General features: G+C 44.4%; 1 protein-coding gene across 1 annotated transcript in view; it reads left to right on the top strand.

Moving 5' to 3' along the window:
- The window catches only part of LOC122807832 (RNA-binding protein 5-like), a 1,001,232-nt gene that overhangs the window by 214,482 nt on the left and 772,007 nt on the right, over positions 1-14,743 (top strand). The window contains exon 7 of the mRNA XM_044078931.1: positions 692-752. Coding sequence (XP_043934866.1) covers positions 692-752 — 61 coding nt within the window. The remainder of the gene's footprint in view (positions 1-691; positions 753-14,743) is intronic.

Genomic DNA, 14,743 nt, shown 5'->3' with positions numbered 1-14,743 from the left:
ACTGGTGGACTGGGTCCTTCAAATCTGTCTGGCTGCTGATATCTCTTTGGGCAAGAAAAACTGGTTTGGGCTGGGTTGTAATAACACCAAAACATAGCAGAAGGCAGTCTGCTCCTAATACTTCAGTGAACAGTAATGCTGTGGGTGTTAGTGGGTGTTACTGTATCTACAGAGCCATTAACACTGTGTACATCCAGTCTGCATGAGCAGTGAATTGCCTTACTGAAAGGATTACCATTATGAACAGGTTGTTCAAGATGAGCTACATAAATTTTTCCAGTGGTAACAAGAACACAGCTGAATTACCTTTGTGCTGTGTTCTTACCACTGGTGGTTAAAAGTGTCCCTTGCCTGGAAGTGGGAATGTGATGAAGCAATAACAGCTGTACCATCTCTGGATGCACTCTAGTTAGGGCGAAGATGCACTGTAAAACATTAGTTGGCTGGAAGTGAAAGTACAGATGTGTGCAGCTTGCCTCCTCACCAGTTCCCGCATGTCAGGAAGACTAGCAATGTGATCCTTTTTGTTCAGGCTTGTGCTGTTTGTTCAGCAGTGCTGTAATGCACTGTCAACTATGCTTTTTTGTTCCTGCTTGAGCTTTGATTCTCATTCATGTTAGAGTGTTGTTGTAGGGGAAGTCTTTGTGTTACCGACATACTGGATTTGATCCCTTTGTTTCTCTCTCCTTAGTGTGGCTTGTACAACTTTAGAAGAAGGATGAAGTGCTTCAGATGTGGGGCTCCCAAGACAGGTATGATTTGTATACAGTCTGTCTTATTTAGGAATGATAACTGTATTAAGTTCATCTCTATTTTGTAGCCCTTAAATCTGGGGGAGAAGTGCTGTCAGTTATTTGAATTGCTTACACGTTTCTTATAAATGTGAGCTGATTTTGCTTACCCATGGTATGATTTCTGAGAATTCTGTTCCAGGATCTTGACTGCATATTGACCATAAGTTGATTGATATTGAAGTTTTTTTTTTTAATTCATCATTGTCAGCTGTCCCATTTGTCCCCAATGCACCAAGTGACAGGTGACACCAAAGTGTGCCATTGTTCAGGTCCAGTGAAGGTGTGTACCCCTTTGAAGCCAGAGTTTGTGGCATCTCCAGTTTTGACTGGGATTCACCAAAGGCAGTGAGTCCAGGGAATTGAGCTAGTCTGAGAAGTAGAAGTCAGTGGCATTTAGAACAAATCTGTAGACCTTGAAAAGTCTTCCGTCAAGTAATAACCTCAAGTAGGGCCTTTTTGGATATTATCCACCAGTCAGAATTTGGCACATTTATTCTTTAAAAAAAACAGGTGGATAGATTTCCCAACCCTTCCTTGACATTATAAATGCTAACTCTCTACAAATTTTTTTTTTAATGTCACACTTTGAATAGTGATATGAATACACATTCATTTATAAAATAGAAAACAGACCATTATGATTTATTTGTACGCATTATGCAAAAAATTGTTTTTCTTATCTTTTTAACATTACATTGCTCAAGTCCCGCCTGTCATGAAATGTCACGACTCCTGGGCATTGTGTGTATTGTTTTCAAAGATCCTAATATTTCTGTTCACTTCCCTTTCCTAAAAATCTTCAGTTCTTTCATTTTGTACAGTGTAATACAATTAGTTGCTTTTGCTTTTGTTCTACATTTCCCAGTAATTGTTTTTTGGGCAGTCAGCAGCATCATAGCTCTCAACTTAGCTTTACTAGAAAGGCTCACCCAGACTCTGCTACACTTTGCTTTGAGGGAAAGGTTAGTTTGCTTTTTACTTGTTGTATTACTTTGTTTTTTTTTTGTATTTTGAATACTGAGATTTGTTTTATTTACCTTGTGTTTTACTCGTATTCTGCTTTTAACTGCATAGTAAAACTTGAAAAGAGACCACAGCTTTGTCTCGAGTCAGGCAGAAATTTGTTTCCCCACCCGGTTACTGTAGTAGTGTTAAACACCACTGTCTTTAGTTGCCTTCCCCTTATGTTAATTTGACCATACATCTCAATTTCCTCTGTTTTTACTGGTTTGTGTGAGTAAGCACAGAATTCTCATTTTGTGAAGTCACTCCCTTCAACTGTTTAAATTTATTGACCATCCTACTGTATTCCATAGTACCAGAATACAAAAGTGACCAGCCCCTTTCAATCTATCTTGCTGTTTTAAAAATAGTGACTCTCCACTAAAACCTAACTTTTTAGACAGGTAAAACTCTGGTAATCTACTTTCACATCTAACTCGTCTAGTGCACACTGCAGTGTGTCATCTTCCCTTTAAGCATCCCTGTGACTAGCACTTGCTTTAAAACTTGCTGGAAAGCACTAGGAAGTCTTAAACTGATACAAGCACTCAACTCTCCTTGTTAATAAGGAGAAATTAATCGTAGGCACTAAACAACCTATAATTGCAAATTACCTTGCTAAGGTAAGTGAAAACAACTCTTGTACTTTACAGAAAAAGCACCAAGCCAGGCATGTCCACGGGTCAGCTTCCAGTGATTTCTCCTATCCACCTGCTGAATCTGGCCATACTGGGGCAATGCAGCAGTTGCCTCATGTACACAGACAACCCTCTCCTCCTACCACCCAACACTACAACCTGTGAGAGATGCAGTTGCATAGCCAAACTGGAAGCAAAGCTCTCTTCACCCAAGATTGTGCTGGACAGTCAAGAGGAGAAGGTTAACACCCGCACTACACCTCAAGCAACACACAGCCCTTCTAAACCCACATATGTGGAGGCCCATAACAGTAACCTGCCCAAGCAACAAGGACCACTGAAGCTGAAATACAAACACCAATCACAACCAAAGTGTCACATAGCTCACAACACCAGTGTGCCACCCAACAGCCTCTGAGGCAGGACAACGTACCCAAAGCACTTAAGTCATAGGTGACTCTATATTCAGGCACACTGGTGTCCCACTCACCAGGCTGAACAAGGAGAAAATTGCAGTCAGCTGCCTGTTTGGTACCAGGATCCGCCACATAATGCATACACTCAAGTCACTCCACAACAAGTGCAGATATGACGCTGTGATTGTCCATGTTGGAGTGAATGACTTGAGATGTAACTCCCTGGACTACATGAAAAGATACATGGATCATATAGTCCAGGCAGGTATGACCCTAGCCCCTGAGTAGCATCCTGCCTTCGCCCAGAATGATACCACAGTACAAGGACAAAATGATTGACTTCAACAATTGGCTAAGCTTCTGGTGTCATTCAAAGGGGATTCAGTATCTGTCTGCCTGGGACGGCATGATCGACAGACCACGATGCTTTGCCAGAGATGGTCTGCACCTGTCACCCCTGAGATTCAGGTTACTGGCTAAGGCTCTTGCCACCCCTATAGTGCCTTTTTAGGCAAAGTTCAAAGGACAAAACCACCACCTTAACTGGTACAAGCATGCAAAATCTGAAGGTAATGCTACTCGGTGCTAGAAGTCTAAACCTCAAAATGCACTCTCTCGGGGCACTCCTAAAAATGGAGAACATAGATATCTGTGCAGCAACTGAGACCTGGTTCAAGGCTGCAGAGAGCACCCCTGCAATTCCAAGCTACAACTGTTACCACACTTTTCAGACACCAAACCAGGACTAAAACACTAAAGGTGAAGGAGTGTCAATATTCACCAAGGATATTTTCAACACCAGGCTAGTTGCCCAACACAATGCGTCTGAAATTCTCCAGGTGCAACTAACACTAGGTAAGACGGCAATACAAATTGTAGCTCGCTTCAGATCCCTCACCATGCCCCAAGGTTCTCACTACACCTTTCTAAACATACTAGAAAATATTAAGATACAACCAAACGCCCTAATACTGGGTGATTTCAACTACCCTGCCATTAACTGGGAAAACTACTCGTGTAACTACACCTTTGCCCAACTGTTCTTGGACTTCATAAATTCCAATGCCCTGGATCAACTTATCCTTAGTCCCACCAGGGGCTCCAATATCCTAGACCTGGTCATTACCAACATGGGAAATCTATGCTCTACATCTATGGTCATCCCCTCGGTCATGTATGACCATAAGTTAATCACCCTTGACATCCACATCCCACCCCCACCCCCCAGTAAGGAAACCTCCGTAAAAAAACTTTTCCAAAGCCAACTTCATGCTACTCAAGTCAGAAGTAGCAAACTTAGACACCCATGCAGACGGAAACTAAAAGTTCAACTGCTGAATCCTACACTAAGGCACTGTGTACGAGCACATCCACTTGTGCCATCCCCAATAGAACCAAGACGCTGTCCTCGAAAAAAAGGAAGCCAATCTAGTGGTCCCTTGCCGTAAACAAACTTTACAGCAAAAGAAAGAAACCTTTGCAGAAAAAAGGAAAATCCCATGATGCAAAAAACTCCCTTACCAGCCTCTGTAAGAAGCTGAGATCCCTCATAAAATCCTCCAAAGCTAGTTACGAAAATAAAATTGCCAAATATTCCAAAGACAGCCACAAGGCATTCTATAGCTATGTCAAGAATCTAAATGGCAATGCTCAGATCTTTTCTGAGCTACTACAGAATGGCATTAAATATACTGATCCCAAGGATATTGCCAATATCCTGTCTTATCGACTCAGTGCAAACTTCACCACCCCCTCACCCCCTAAAGGGCCCATCTCCGTACCGAAAGATTGCCAAATTCCGGTAATAACTGCCACACAGGTAAAAAAAAACGCACTCTCCAAAGCTAAGGATACAGCATCCATGGGACCAGATGACATCCCAGGCTGTGTACTGCATGAACTACAAAATGAACTGGCACCTCACCTAAGTGTCATGTTTAATAGTAATCTCACCTCAGGCTTCATGTCCACTGAGTGGCGCACAGCTCCAATTATCCAACGCCACAAGGGGGATCCACCTTGGATCCTGGGAACTACCGCCCCATCAGTCTGGCAAGCCTAATCTGCAAGGCCATGGAGCGTATTATCATGGAACATATAAACCAAGACATTAATTTGGGTTCGTGAAGGGCCGATCATGTCTTCTGAACCTGATTGACTTCTTTGAATCAGTCTCCAGATCCGTAGACAAGGGTAAGGTGGTCCACGCAGCCTATCTGGACCTCGCCAAGGCCTTCAACACTATCCCCCACTCTGGAATCCTAGATAAACTTAAGGTGGGCATTAATCCCTACGTCACTCGATGGGTTGCCAACTGGCTTACTGACAGAACCTGCAGTGTAAAAGTAGCAGACTCCAAATCCAGCTCCAGACAAGTGGAGTACCTCAGGGTTCAGTCCTGGGACCACTCTTGTTTGGCATCTACTTCTCTGAAGTGCAGGCCAACACTAAAAGACTCTGGCTAACAAAGTTCGCAGATGACTGCAAACTGGTAGCCATTATTGAATCCCCAAATTATGTGGATATACTAGAAAAGGGCCTTACAGAAACAGATGCTTGGTGCCAGAGCCATGGGCTCAAGCTCAGTGCCAAGAAATGTATAGTTATCCCCTTTGGGGAAAAAACATGTACCCATGAATTATCACATAGGTGGCAGTGCACTAAACACCAAAAATATGTTGAGTTTTGGGCACAGGTGGACAGTGGTCTTAACTTCAATAACCACATCGCCACAACAGTCAGGAAATCCTATGTGGCACACCTAATCACTAAGGGCTTTTCATGCAGAAAAAAGGAGGTCATTGTCCCACTGTACTCGTCCCTTATTAGACCCATTATAGAATACAATGCCCCATTTCGTATGCACCTCTCAAGACATCTGCAACAACTGGAAAGGCTGCAGAAATACCTCAAAAGAATCACAGGCCTAAAGCAGATGCCCTATGCTGACAGTCTAAAAACCTCCACCTATACTCTGTCACAAAGTCTACTCAGAGGCGATCTCTGACATACAAGGCCATGTCAAACCCAGAGCTGTTGGACATGCTACACTTAAAGAAATCCCAATCCCTCAGAGACACGTGCTCCAGGGATCTAAACCTTGTCACCACAATGAACAAAACATGCTGGAGGTATAGTTTCCTTACCCAGAGACTCCCCAGACTCTGGAATAGACTGCCCAAGCAGAGCGCCTCTTTGGCCGTCTTCAAAAGGAATCTTGATGATTGGATGTGAAATAGGAAATTCACCCCAGGGATCACGTCAGTTGCCCTGCTAGACAGGGGTCCAGGGAAGTAAATACTGTAGGAAGAATTATCCAGGGAATTGTTATGGCTAGGCTTGTATAGGCCCTAGGGCCGATAGCCTAGCACCAAGCTATGAACCGTCCAAATTCTTGCCTCATTTTTGGTCTGTTCCTCATAAACATGTATTTTTTTTTGGCAAATCACTGAGGATTGAAGTCACTAAATAATGACATGCATTTGAGTTTTGGACTACGTTTCCTTCAGAAAATGTATGTTGATACACAATCCTGTTATGCTAGAAACTTTTAAGTTTATAAGAGCAGTGTTTAAATTCTGTCCATATCTTTGGTCCTTTGTCCCCTCATTATTTAAGGCTTTGGCCAGAGGTATGAACAGTATTAAATTTGATAGGGCCTTACTCTGTCTAGACATTTTTTTTATCTCAGCGTATTTCTGACAAAGTACCTTATTATGGAATTTGTTCATAGGTTAGTACTAGGCTAACTGCCCTTGTGGGCCATTTTCAGCCTAGCCAATTACCCCATGTGAGAATCAAACCCTGCACCTTATGTTTGTAAGATAAACACCTTAACCATTATGCCAACCCCCTTTGTAAAGGTTATTAACTCATTGGATTCCCAAATAAACATGTTTCCAGGTACCTTTCTATATCCTGTAATATCTGCAGCAGTTACTGTACCTGTGGAAGCCTCTTAAGTACTACTTGAGGATAAAATTACCAGTATAACCTTGCATGCAAAAGTCTTGAATATTCTTTTACAAATAGTCAGTCATCTTACTTAGAGGTCTCTGTGTCCCTGATTTAGCCTTCATAAATATGGCCACTGCATGCATGTCTCCATATGCATCAGGCCGTCTGGTTAAAATAAGCTATAAATTAGTGACCTTTTTTCCTTATAAAATTGGTGGTACTTCCCCTAAAAATTCTTCTGTGTTTAGGGACTTCTAAAAGCAAACCCTTTGTTAGTTGACCTAAATTCAGCTATAATCATCCGATGGATCCTTTTGATAGAGGTGTTGCCTATGCCTCTGACATTTACTTCCACTTAAAAAGTTGGATTGATAAGGTTGTTCTGTCCATACCAAATATAATAAGAAACTTACCAAACTGTTATGGTGGAGTATTTATGTAAATTGGGTATATGTATGTAGATATAAAGAGCACGAGATTGGTCGACTTGCATGTCATAGACTAAAGTCATCAGACTCGAACAGGAAAGTACGCTTGCTTTGGGACATAATATTGAAAAATTGCAAAGGAGGAAACTCTCTTGCTGAGAGTGGCAAGCCCCCCGTGCACCCATATGTGGAAGGGCTTGCCTGCTTGTCTTTACCATCCCTGAGATTGCACATTAGTGGGGAAATAGCTTAATCACTTCCTCACTATAATAACGGTGATCTTGCAACAGCAAGTCGGTTGTTTTTTTGATCATCTGTTTAGCAAACAGTGATTGACAGCCTACCTTTCTGATTTCTTTGAGGTAACCCAAATTGTATAATGAGAGACCTGAGCAATGCTGACGAGGTTTCATTAAGAATACACTTCAGTATATAGATTAGATTCAAAAGCTTAAAAGAAGGAAGCTCAAAAATAAGTGTGAACTTAAAATAGCTGAACAAAGAAAACGTGCAAGTCTTCAGCCATGTCAGAAAGGCAAAAACCAACACGCAACAGTCATGTGAGCTAGTCCACAGTCGTACTACTCACCCAGAGGAACTAGCCAGTATTGTAGCTGACACATTGAACCCAGATGTTATCCTCCCCCAGTTATTCCAAAGATTCTACAGTTTTAGTCACCTGTTTTAATTACTATGGAACAGGTTATCTCAGCTCTCAAAAACTAAGAACACCTCATCTATGGGCCCTGGTAATAAACCAGGTTGTCATATGTGGTGTATCTGAATCCTATAATCTAAGCATTTCCACTAGTTAACATTTCCAAAGCCTGGTAAAAGGCCTTTTTGTAATGCCGTTTAACAAGGGTGGTCCAACCACACATCTTTAACTGTAGACCTGTTAGTTTCCCTAGCTAACTAGCATTGAATGTAAAACTGTAGTGTGTATTATCTCGGATCTCATTAATTTAGATTTTTATTCTCTCAGCCCTGGATCCTTGTCAGTTTAACTTTGTCCAAGGAAGGTCGTGTGTCTCTCTGACCTCATCCATTTCTTTAAAAAAAAAAAAGTAACCAAAGCAGTGGACAGGGATGATGTAGTACATAACAGCATTTATAGACCTGACCAAGGCTTTGGAAACTATTCCCCTGGCAGTCATTATTGACAAGCGACTTTCATATCTGAATATAAAGCCTTATGTTTGGCAGATAGATAATTAGATGTTTGACAAAACCAATCTGAAAGCAAAATATGCAAAGGGCACTGGGCTGTGTTGGGCTTTGTCCTGTGAGATCTGTTTCTGAGATCTTCAGGCCAACACTGTTGCCCAATGGTTCTCTGGTTGCAGACAATTTTAAGTTGGGTGTCTGATCTTCCACTGACTCCCAAAATGGGTTGGTCTGTGTTAATTGGTGCAAGGACAGCAGTCTAAAGTGACAAAATGTAGCATTGTTGATTTTGTAACCCACATTTTTGCATACTGTATAGGTGATGCATCCGTTCAGTCGGGCACTGTCGTAAGGGATCTAGGCACTCTTAATTCCTTAATTGTTTTGCCATCATGTTTCCACAGTAGTTTGGAAAGTATTTTGTCTTGCTTATCTAATTTTGAAAGTCATCTCCAATAAATCCAAAGGTGGCTTAATTCCCGTTTATTCGTATCTCAACAGCCCTTTATGTATGTATGTATGTATCTGTCAGTCTAATGTTAATCATCTTCCCATTTATCACTGATGGGTTCAATTCCGAGCCCTCGGAACCGTGTCGGCCAAATACCAAGCTCAAGTACACCAAAAAATTCTCGAGCTAAGTTGCTACCCACAATGCCTTCTTCCAGTTACCCCAGATCTCATTTGCCACATAGCCAGTTAACCGCATTTCATCAAGCTGTCCAGCTAAGTGAAATATTTTTGGTATTTTTTTTTGTTGATTGGACTTTTGTCAACAGTATACCCTTTCTATTCTTACCCCCCCCCATATAGCCTAATCTTCTCACTTTAGCTTTACCTGTTGGGTAATTCTTTACCATTGTTGGTAATGCCCTCTCCTGCCGTTGTAGTATCTCTTGATACCATCGCTAGTATTTTCCTTTCTTTCGGCTGTGTGTGTGCTGGTTTTGGATGAATATGTCCAATAAAAAAGGGCATTGGGGTTTAAACATTGCACCTCCTGCAGTGGTAAACTCTCCAGCAGTGATGGTCATGACGACTGCGTTTATTGTCTGGGGGTTTCGCATTTATCTGTGAAACCTCCCTGTCAGATATGTCAGAGTTTTAGGCAGCGGACGCTGAACGAACGAAAAAATTAAGTTGATCTTGAAAGGCCTTCTACCTACTCCTTTCACAGAGGCTGTTTCTGTGTTGGAGGCTTCAACCCCTCCAGTTAGACACAAAAATCAGCCACATTCTGATCCCTCCTCACCTTCTGGTGATGGAGGTAAAACTTCTAAGCATAAGGCCCACAAGACTTCATAGGAGCACAGAGCGACTTCTTCGGCTCCAACTACTATGGGTTTGACTTCTGCTCAAACTTCTGTTGGGATGCCTTCTACCGCTCCAGTGACGGCTAGTGCCTCGGTGCCGAAGCTACCTCTGGTACCGACTGCCTCAACTATGGGGACAGTCCTTAATTGCTCCAGCTCCACCTTCGGTGCCTACTTCTCAGGAACAGATACCTGTGGTTATGAGTGCCCTGTCGGCACAGACAATATCCTTGCCCTTGATCCTTGCCCTTGCTACCCGTCTCAAAACTAGAGACCATGGTGCCATTTTCTTAGACACCACGGACCCGATCCTTCTCTGGACCCGTTTGCAGGACATGCTTATAGCCCCTTATTGGACCGGCCAGATTCTCCTTCTAGTATCCACTAGGTCCACCAGGAGCCTATTCGAACACGATATGGTGCGCTTGTTGGATCAGCTGTTGACAGCCGGAGGGAATTCCGTATGGGCCTAAGACTCATCCCCGTTTTGGACCAGGTGCTGTCCTTCCCAGTACTTCCACGTATTCTCTTTTGGACCTCCTGGTACCAAAGCTCTCTGATCTTCGTGTTTCACTGTTGCACTCATCACATTTGGGTTATCTGCCTACAGGTAGCCCTCAGCCGGCCTGAATACCAGTCTTGAATTCCTGCGTCGGATGCGGTCTCATCTTCCATGACGTCGGGGGTATAAAACACGCAGCTGACACCATTACATCAGTCTTTCTTGCCACACAGTGCCCGAAGCAGAAGCAGTTCGCAAGTGCCAGTCGGCCGACTCCTGAAATTTGTTTGAGTTTCAGAACTGAAGTCTTCAAAAAAAAAAAAAAAAAAGCTAAGTACCCCGTTGCGGATCCTTTTTCTTGCTCTTAACCGATGTCAGTAAAAGTTAACAATTGTTTTACCTGTGGAAAGCAAATACCTCGTAAAGATTTTCATTTGTTCTGCATTCCTTGCTTAGGCCCAGACCACGACGTCCCTCGCTGTCTGTTTTCTGCCGTGTTCAACCTCCGAAATAGTCGTAGGTCTATATTTGCAGCAAATTATTTTGGTACTCAGTATAACTATCCAGAAATGGCTTCGGTAAGCCATCCGACTACCGATTTTCTGAAAAAACGTAAAGATAAAGATAGACCGCATAGGTCCAAAACTGCTGACGACACTTCCGTTAAGCCAGTCCACCGGTACTCACTTTTGCAGCCTCAGATACCAGCTACTTCAGATTCGCAGGCCTGTACTGAGACCCATTCAGAGTCCGGTATGCCACGAGATGCTTCGACTATGGAAACTGCGGATGTCTCTACCTTGGATGGGTTCGGAGCCGCTGTGCAGGCACTGGCTTCTGAGGGTGTATTCAGGCCTACAGATTTGCATTTAAACTGACGCTATATTTTTTATCCAGGCCTAAAATTTCACCCACGCTTAGAAAACCGATGTCCAAACCGCATGCTCAGGCCCATATGCCTAAAAAACAAATGCTTGGAATGGCTAAAGACCTTATTACCTTAATTAGGGAAAGCCAGCCTTCCCCCTCTAAGAGACCTAGAACTGATTTTCCTTCTGATTCTTCTGATCAGGAATCTGATATTTCTGTTTCTTCTGATTACCAGGATTTGCCCCTGTGTACCTATGAGGATTCTGATGCAGAGGATTCCATTCCCTCTGCTTCCCCTCCAGAAAATCTTTCTTTTGGTGAAACTTTGTACACTCTTGGGGAGCATTTCCGCTGGGAAAGCCAGGATTACTCTGACTCCAAAAAGAGGCTTATGGAATTCTTACTCCTCCGTCAACACAGGCCTTTAGCTATCCCTCCTGTTCTGGACATTGTGGATGATGCTTTCTTGGAATCCAGCCTTTCCCCAGACACTTTACCTCCAGCTCCCAGAAAACCTGACTGGTATTAGAGTACCTGACTCTCGAGTTCCTCTTCAAGAATCCCACTGCGGATCCAGAGACCATTTCCCAAGGACCAAAGGGCGTTAAGGCTACTGCTGCCAAAACCCCTACCCCTTCTGATAGAGATTCTAGAGCCTTGGACAGATGGAGTAAGAAGGCATATCCTTCTGCTACTTTGGCCATTAGGTCTTTAAATTGCCAGTTTCATATGTTCAAGTACCAGCAGCATATTATGGGACTAAAACAGAAAATTATGTTGATTCCTGACTGTGCTGAACACGAAGAATTACAGGATTTAATGCTTGGTAAACATACTTTGCAATGTGGTTTTGACTCTCTAGAAGCATCTTGCAGGGCTGCTGTCACTGGGTCTGTACTTAGAAGGCATGCTTGGCTTAAGGAGCAAAACTTGCCAGATCATGTTAAAGCTAAATTACTGGATGCTCCCTTAAACCAAGACCACATGTTTGGCAACAAAGCAGAAGTCCTCAAAAAGATGGAGGAAAAAGCTAAATCTATGCAAACTGTTAGATTTCCTGCAAGTACAGCCTCCCAGATTTAGTAGGCATTGGCCTTCAAAGAATTGGCCCTTTCCTGCCTCTTCCAGGCCTTCTCAGTCCAAACCCAGGAACAGCAGACCACCTAGGTTACAGTCTCAGGCTACGCACAGGCCTAAGCAGTTGGGGGCTCCCACTTCCAAAGCAGGGAGTAGTAATACACCCCCCTACGGGATAATGGCACAGTGACTTGACCTTAACCCTTCCAAGCCCTGCTCAGCTGCCTGCTCCCTTAGGAGGAAAGCTCTCCCTGCATGCAAAAAACTGGGAACTCATTACCCAGGACAAATGGGTTTTGAATATAGTTTCCCAAGGATACAGATTCCACTTCCACACCCTACCAACCCCAAACGGTTGGCCAGACCTACCCCCAAATCAGTGGGCAGAGGCTCAACAGCAGGTTCTCTCTCTTTTAAAGTATCAGGGCTATTCAACCTGTCCCAGCAGAAGAAAGGGGACAAGGTTTTTATTCAAGACTTTCCCTGTACCAAGAAAAGACTGCTCCTGGCGTCCTATCCTGGATCTCTTTATTCTAAACACTATTTTGGTAATCCTAAAATTCAAGATGCTAACACTTCAACAGCTGCTTCCTATGATGGGCAAAGATGCCTGGTTGGCAACCTTAGACTTAAAGGAAGCTGCACATTCCAACAAGGGAATCTTGCAGGAAATACCTATGCTTCAGGGCAAGCTCCATGTACTTTCACTTCTCTGTACTTCCCTTTGGCTTATCTACTGTGCCCAGGTTCAATGTCTAGCTCCAGCCTTTGTATTTTGTAGGCAGAGAAATATTCAAATATTCCCCTACTTGGACGATTCTGTTTCGGGCAGAACGCCAGGACTTCATTTTAAAACATCTGGCATTCATAAAGAAACTTCTAAACTCACTGGGGTACACCATAAACAAAAAGAAATCTCACCTAGTACCCTGCCAACAAATTGTATTCCTGGCAGCATCTTGAGTACAACTTCCCAGATGGCTTTCCTCACTCCAGAGAAACAAGTTTATTTGACAACCTACTTCAAAATACTGGCCGCAAAGACCCAGCTATCTGCAAGGAAAATTCTGCAAGCCCTGGGGTTCATGGCCTCTTGCATTCTACTAATTCCATATGCAAGATTGCATATGAGGAAACTGCGGTGGTATCTAAAAAGCCTGTGGTGTCAACATTCTCAGGACCTTGAATCAATGACTCCTGTCATTCCTTGTATAAAGACAGAGTTCCTTTGGTGGGCAGAGGCCTGCTACCGCAACAAGGGGCTCTTTTTCTCTCTACCCCAGCCGCCCAAACCCTAACAGACGCATCAGAGTATGAATGGAGGGATCTGCAGTAGGAACTTCATTTGTCAGCAACCTTTGGGATACGGATCCGATCTCTGATCCGAGCTGGCAACTTCTACCACAGCATAGATCCGAGCTCCTAGCTCCTCCCTTTACTCATAATCCCCTGCCAACCCTGACTGACCCCAGATCTAGTTTGCCGCGCTTCAAGCTACAAGCTGGATTTCGAGCTCCTGATACTTGAGTGAACTTTGCGAGAAAAACTTTGCTTTTTTTCTTCCTTTCTCTTGTGTGAGTGTGTGTACGAGTGTTCAGGTTCCCTATTTTTATATCTTTTGTGTTTAAATTTTCCTCCTTGCCCTCGCTGGTTTGTAGTGTGTGTTTGTGGTGTGTGTAGGGGCCTAGTGAGTGTGTTTTCTGTACACCATGTCGGAGGCCCCTAAAGCCATCTTTTCAAAATGCACCGAGTGTGGCCATAAGCTTTCACCGGCAGATGGCCACACCCGGTGCGTTAGGTGCCTTGGGGTTGAATACCTCTATTCAGGATGCTCGATTTGCGCAGCGTTCAACCCCAGGCCACTGAAGGACCGGTGGTCGAAGCTGATCCTGGCGGGCCTTTTGCCTCTGGACTCTGCTCCGGCCTCTGGTACTTCTGTGGCCGCTACCCAGCCCTCGGTGATAGCCACCCCTGTCTCCCTCCCTCCGGTCGGGACTCAACCTCCCATTTCGGCTCCGGAGGAGAGGGAGGCCGGAAAAACCAAACGGAAGGAGAAGCACCATAAGCGGCGGGCCGAGGACTCTTCCTTGGCCCCGCCCGCCAAGCGGGCTTCTCCATCCAGAGCTTCTAGATCACCTCCGGTCCCCTTATTTTTCACCGGGACCCGGGGAGGAGGGGACCTGGTCCCTGTCGAGGTCATCGAGGCGACACTCTAGGTCTGCCTCTGTGGCCTCGTTGAGGTCCACCTTCACTATGTCAGATGCAGACATGGACCAGATGATGAGGTTCATCCAGGCTCAGCTGCAGATGAGTGCTCTTGCCCCCCCCCCCCCTCCGGGGGGTGAGCTCGACCCCATTTTTTGCCCCAATCGCTCCTTCTCTGTCCCGCTTCCCGGGTTCAGAGCCGAGCCGCATCGGATCCGGGGGTGGGTCGGAGCAGATAGTACTGGTTACTTCGGCTCCGACTGGTCCCTCAAGCTTGTCGGATCCGACCTCTCAGAGCCGTGGGTTGAGCTTCGGATCCGAGGGACTTTGTGTGACTTCGGCTCCATCCCGGTCGGAGCAAACGGGTCCTTCGG

This window comes from Protopterus annectens, chromosome 7.part1 (assembly GCF_019279795.1).
Source record: "Protopterus annectens isolate FY-2018-M chromosome 7.part1, PAN1.0, whole genome shotgun sequence".
Classification (NCBI taxonomy): Eukaryota; Metazoa; Chordata; order Ceratodontiformes; family Protopteridae; genus Protopterus; species Protopterus annectens.
This window is presented reverse-complemented; position numbering and strand designations above follow the sequence as displayed.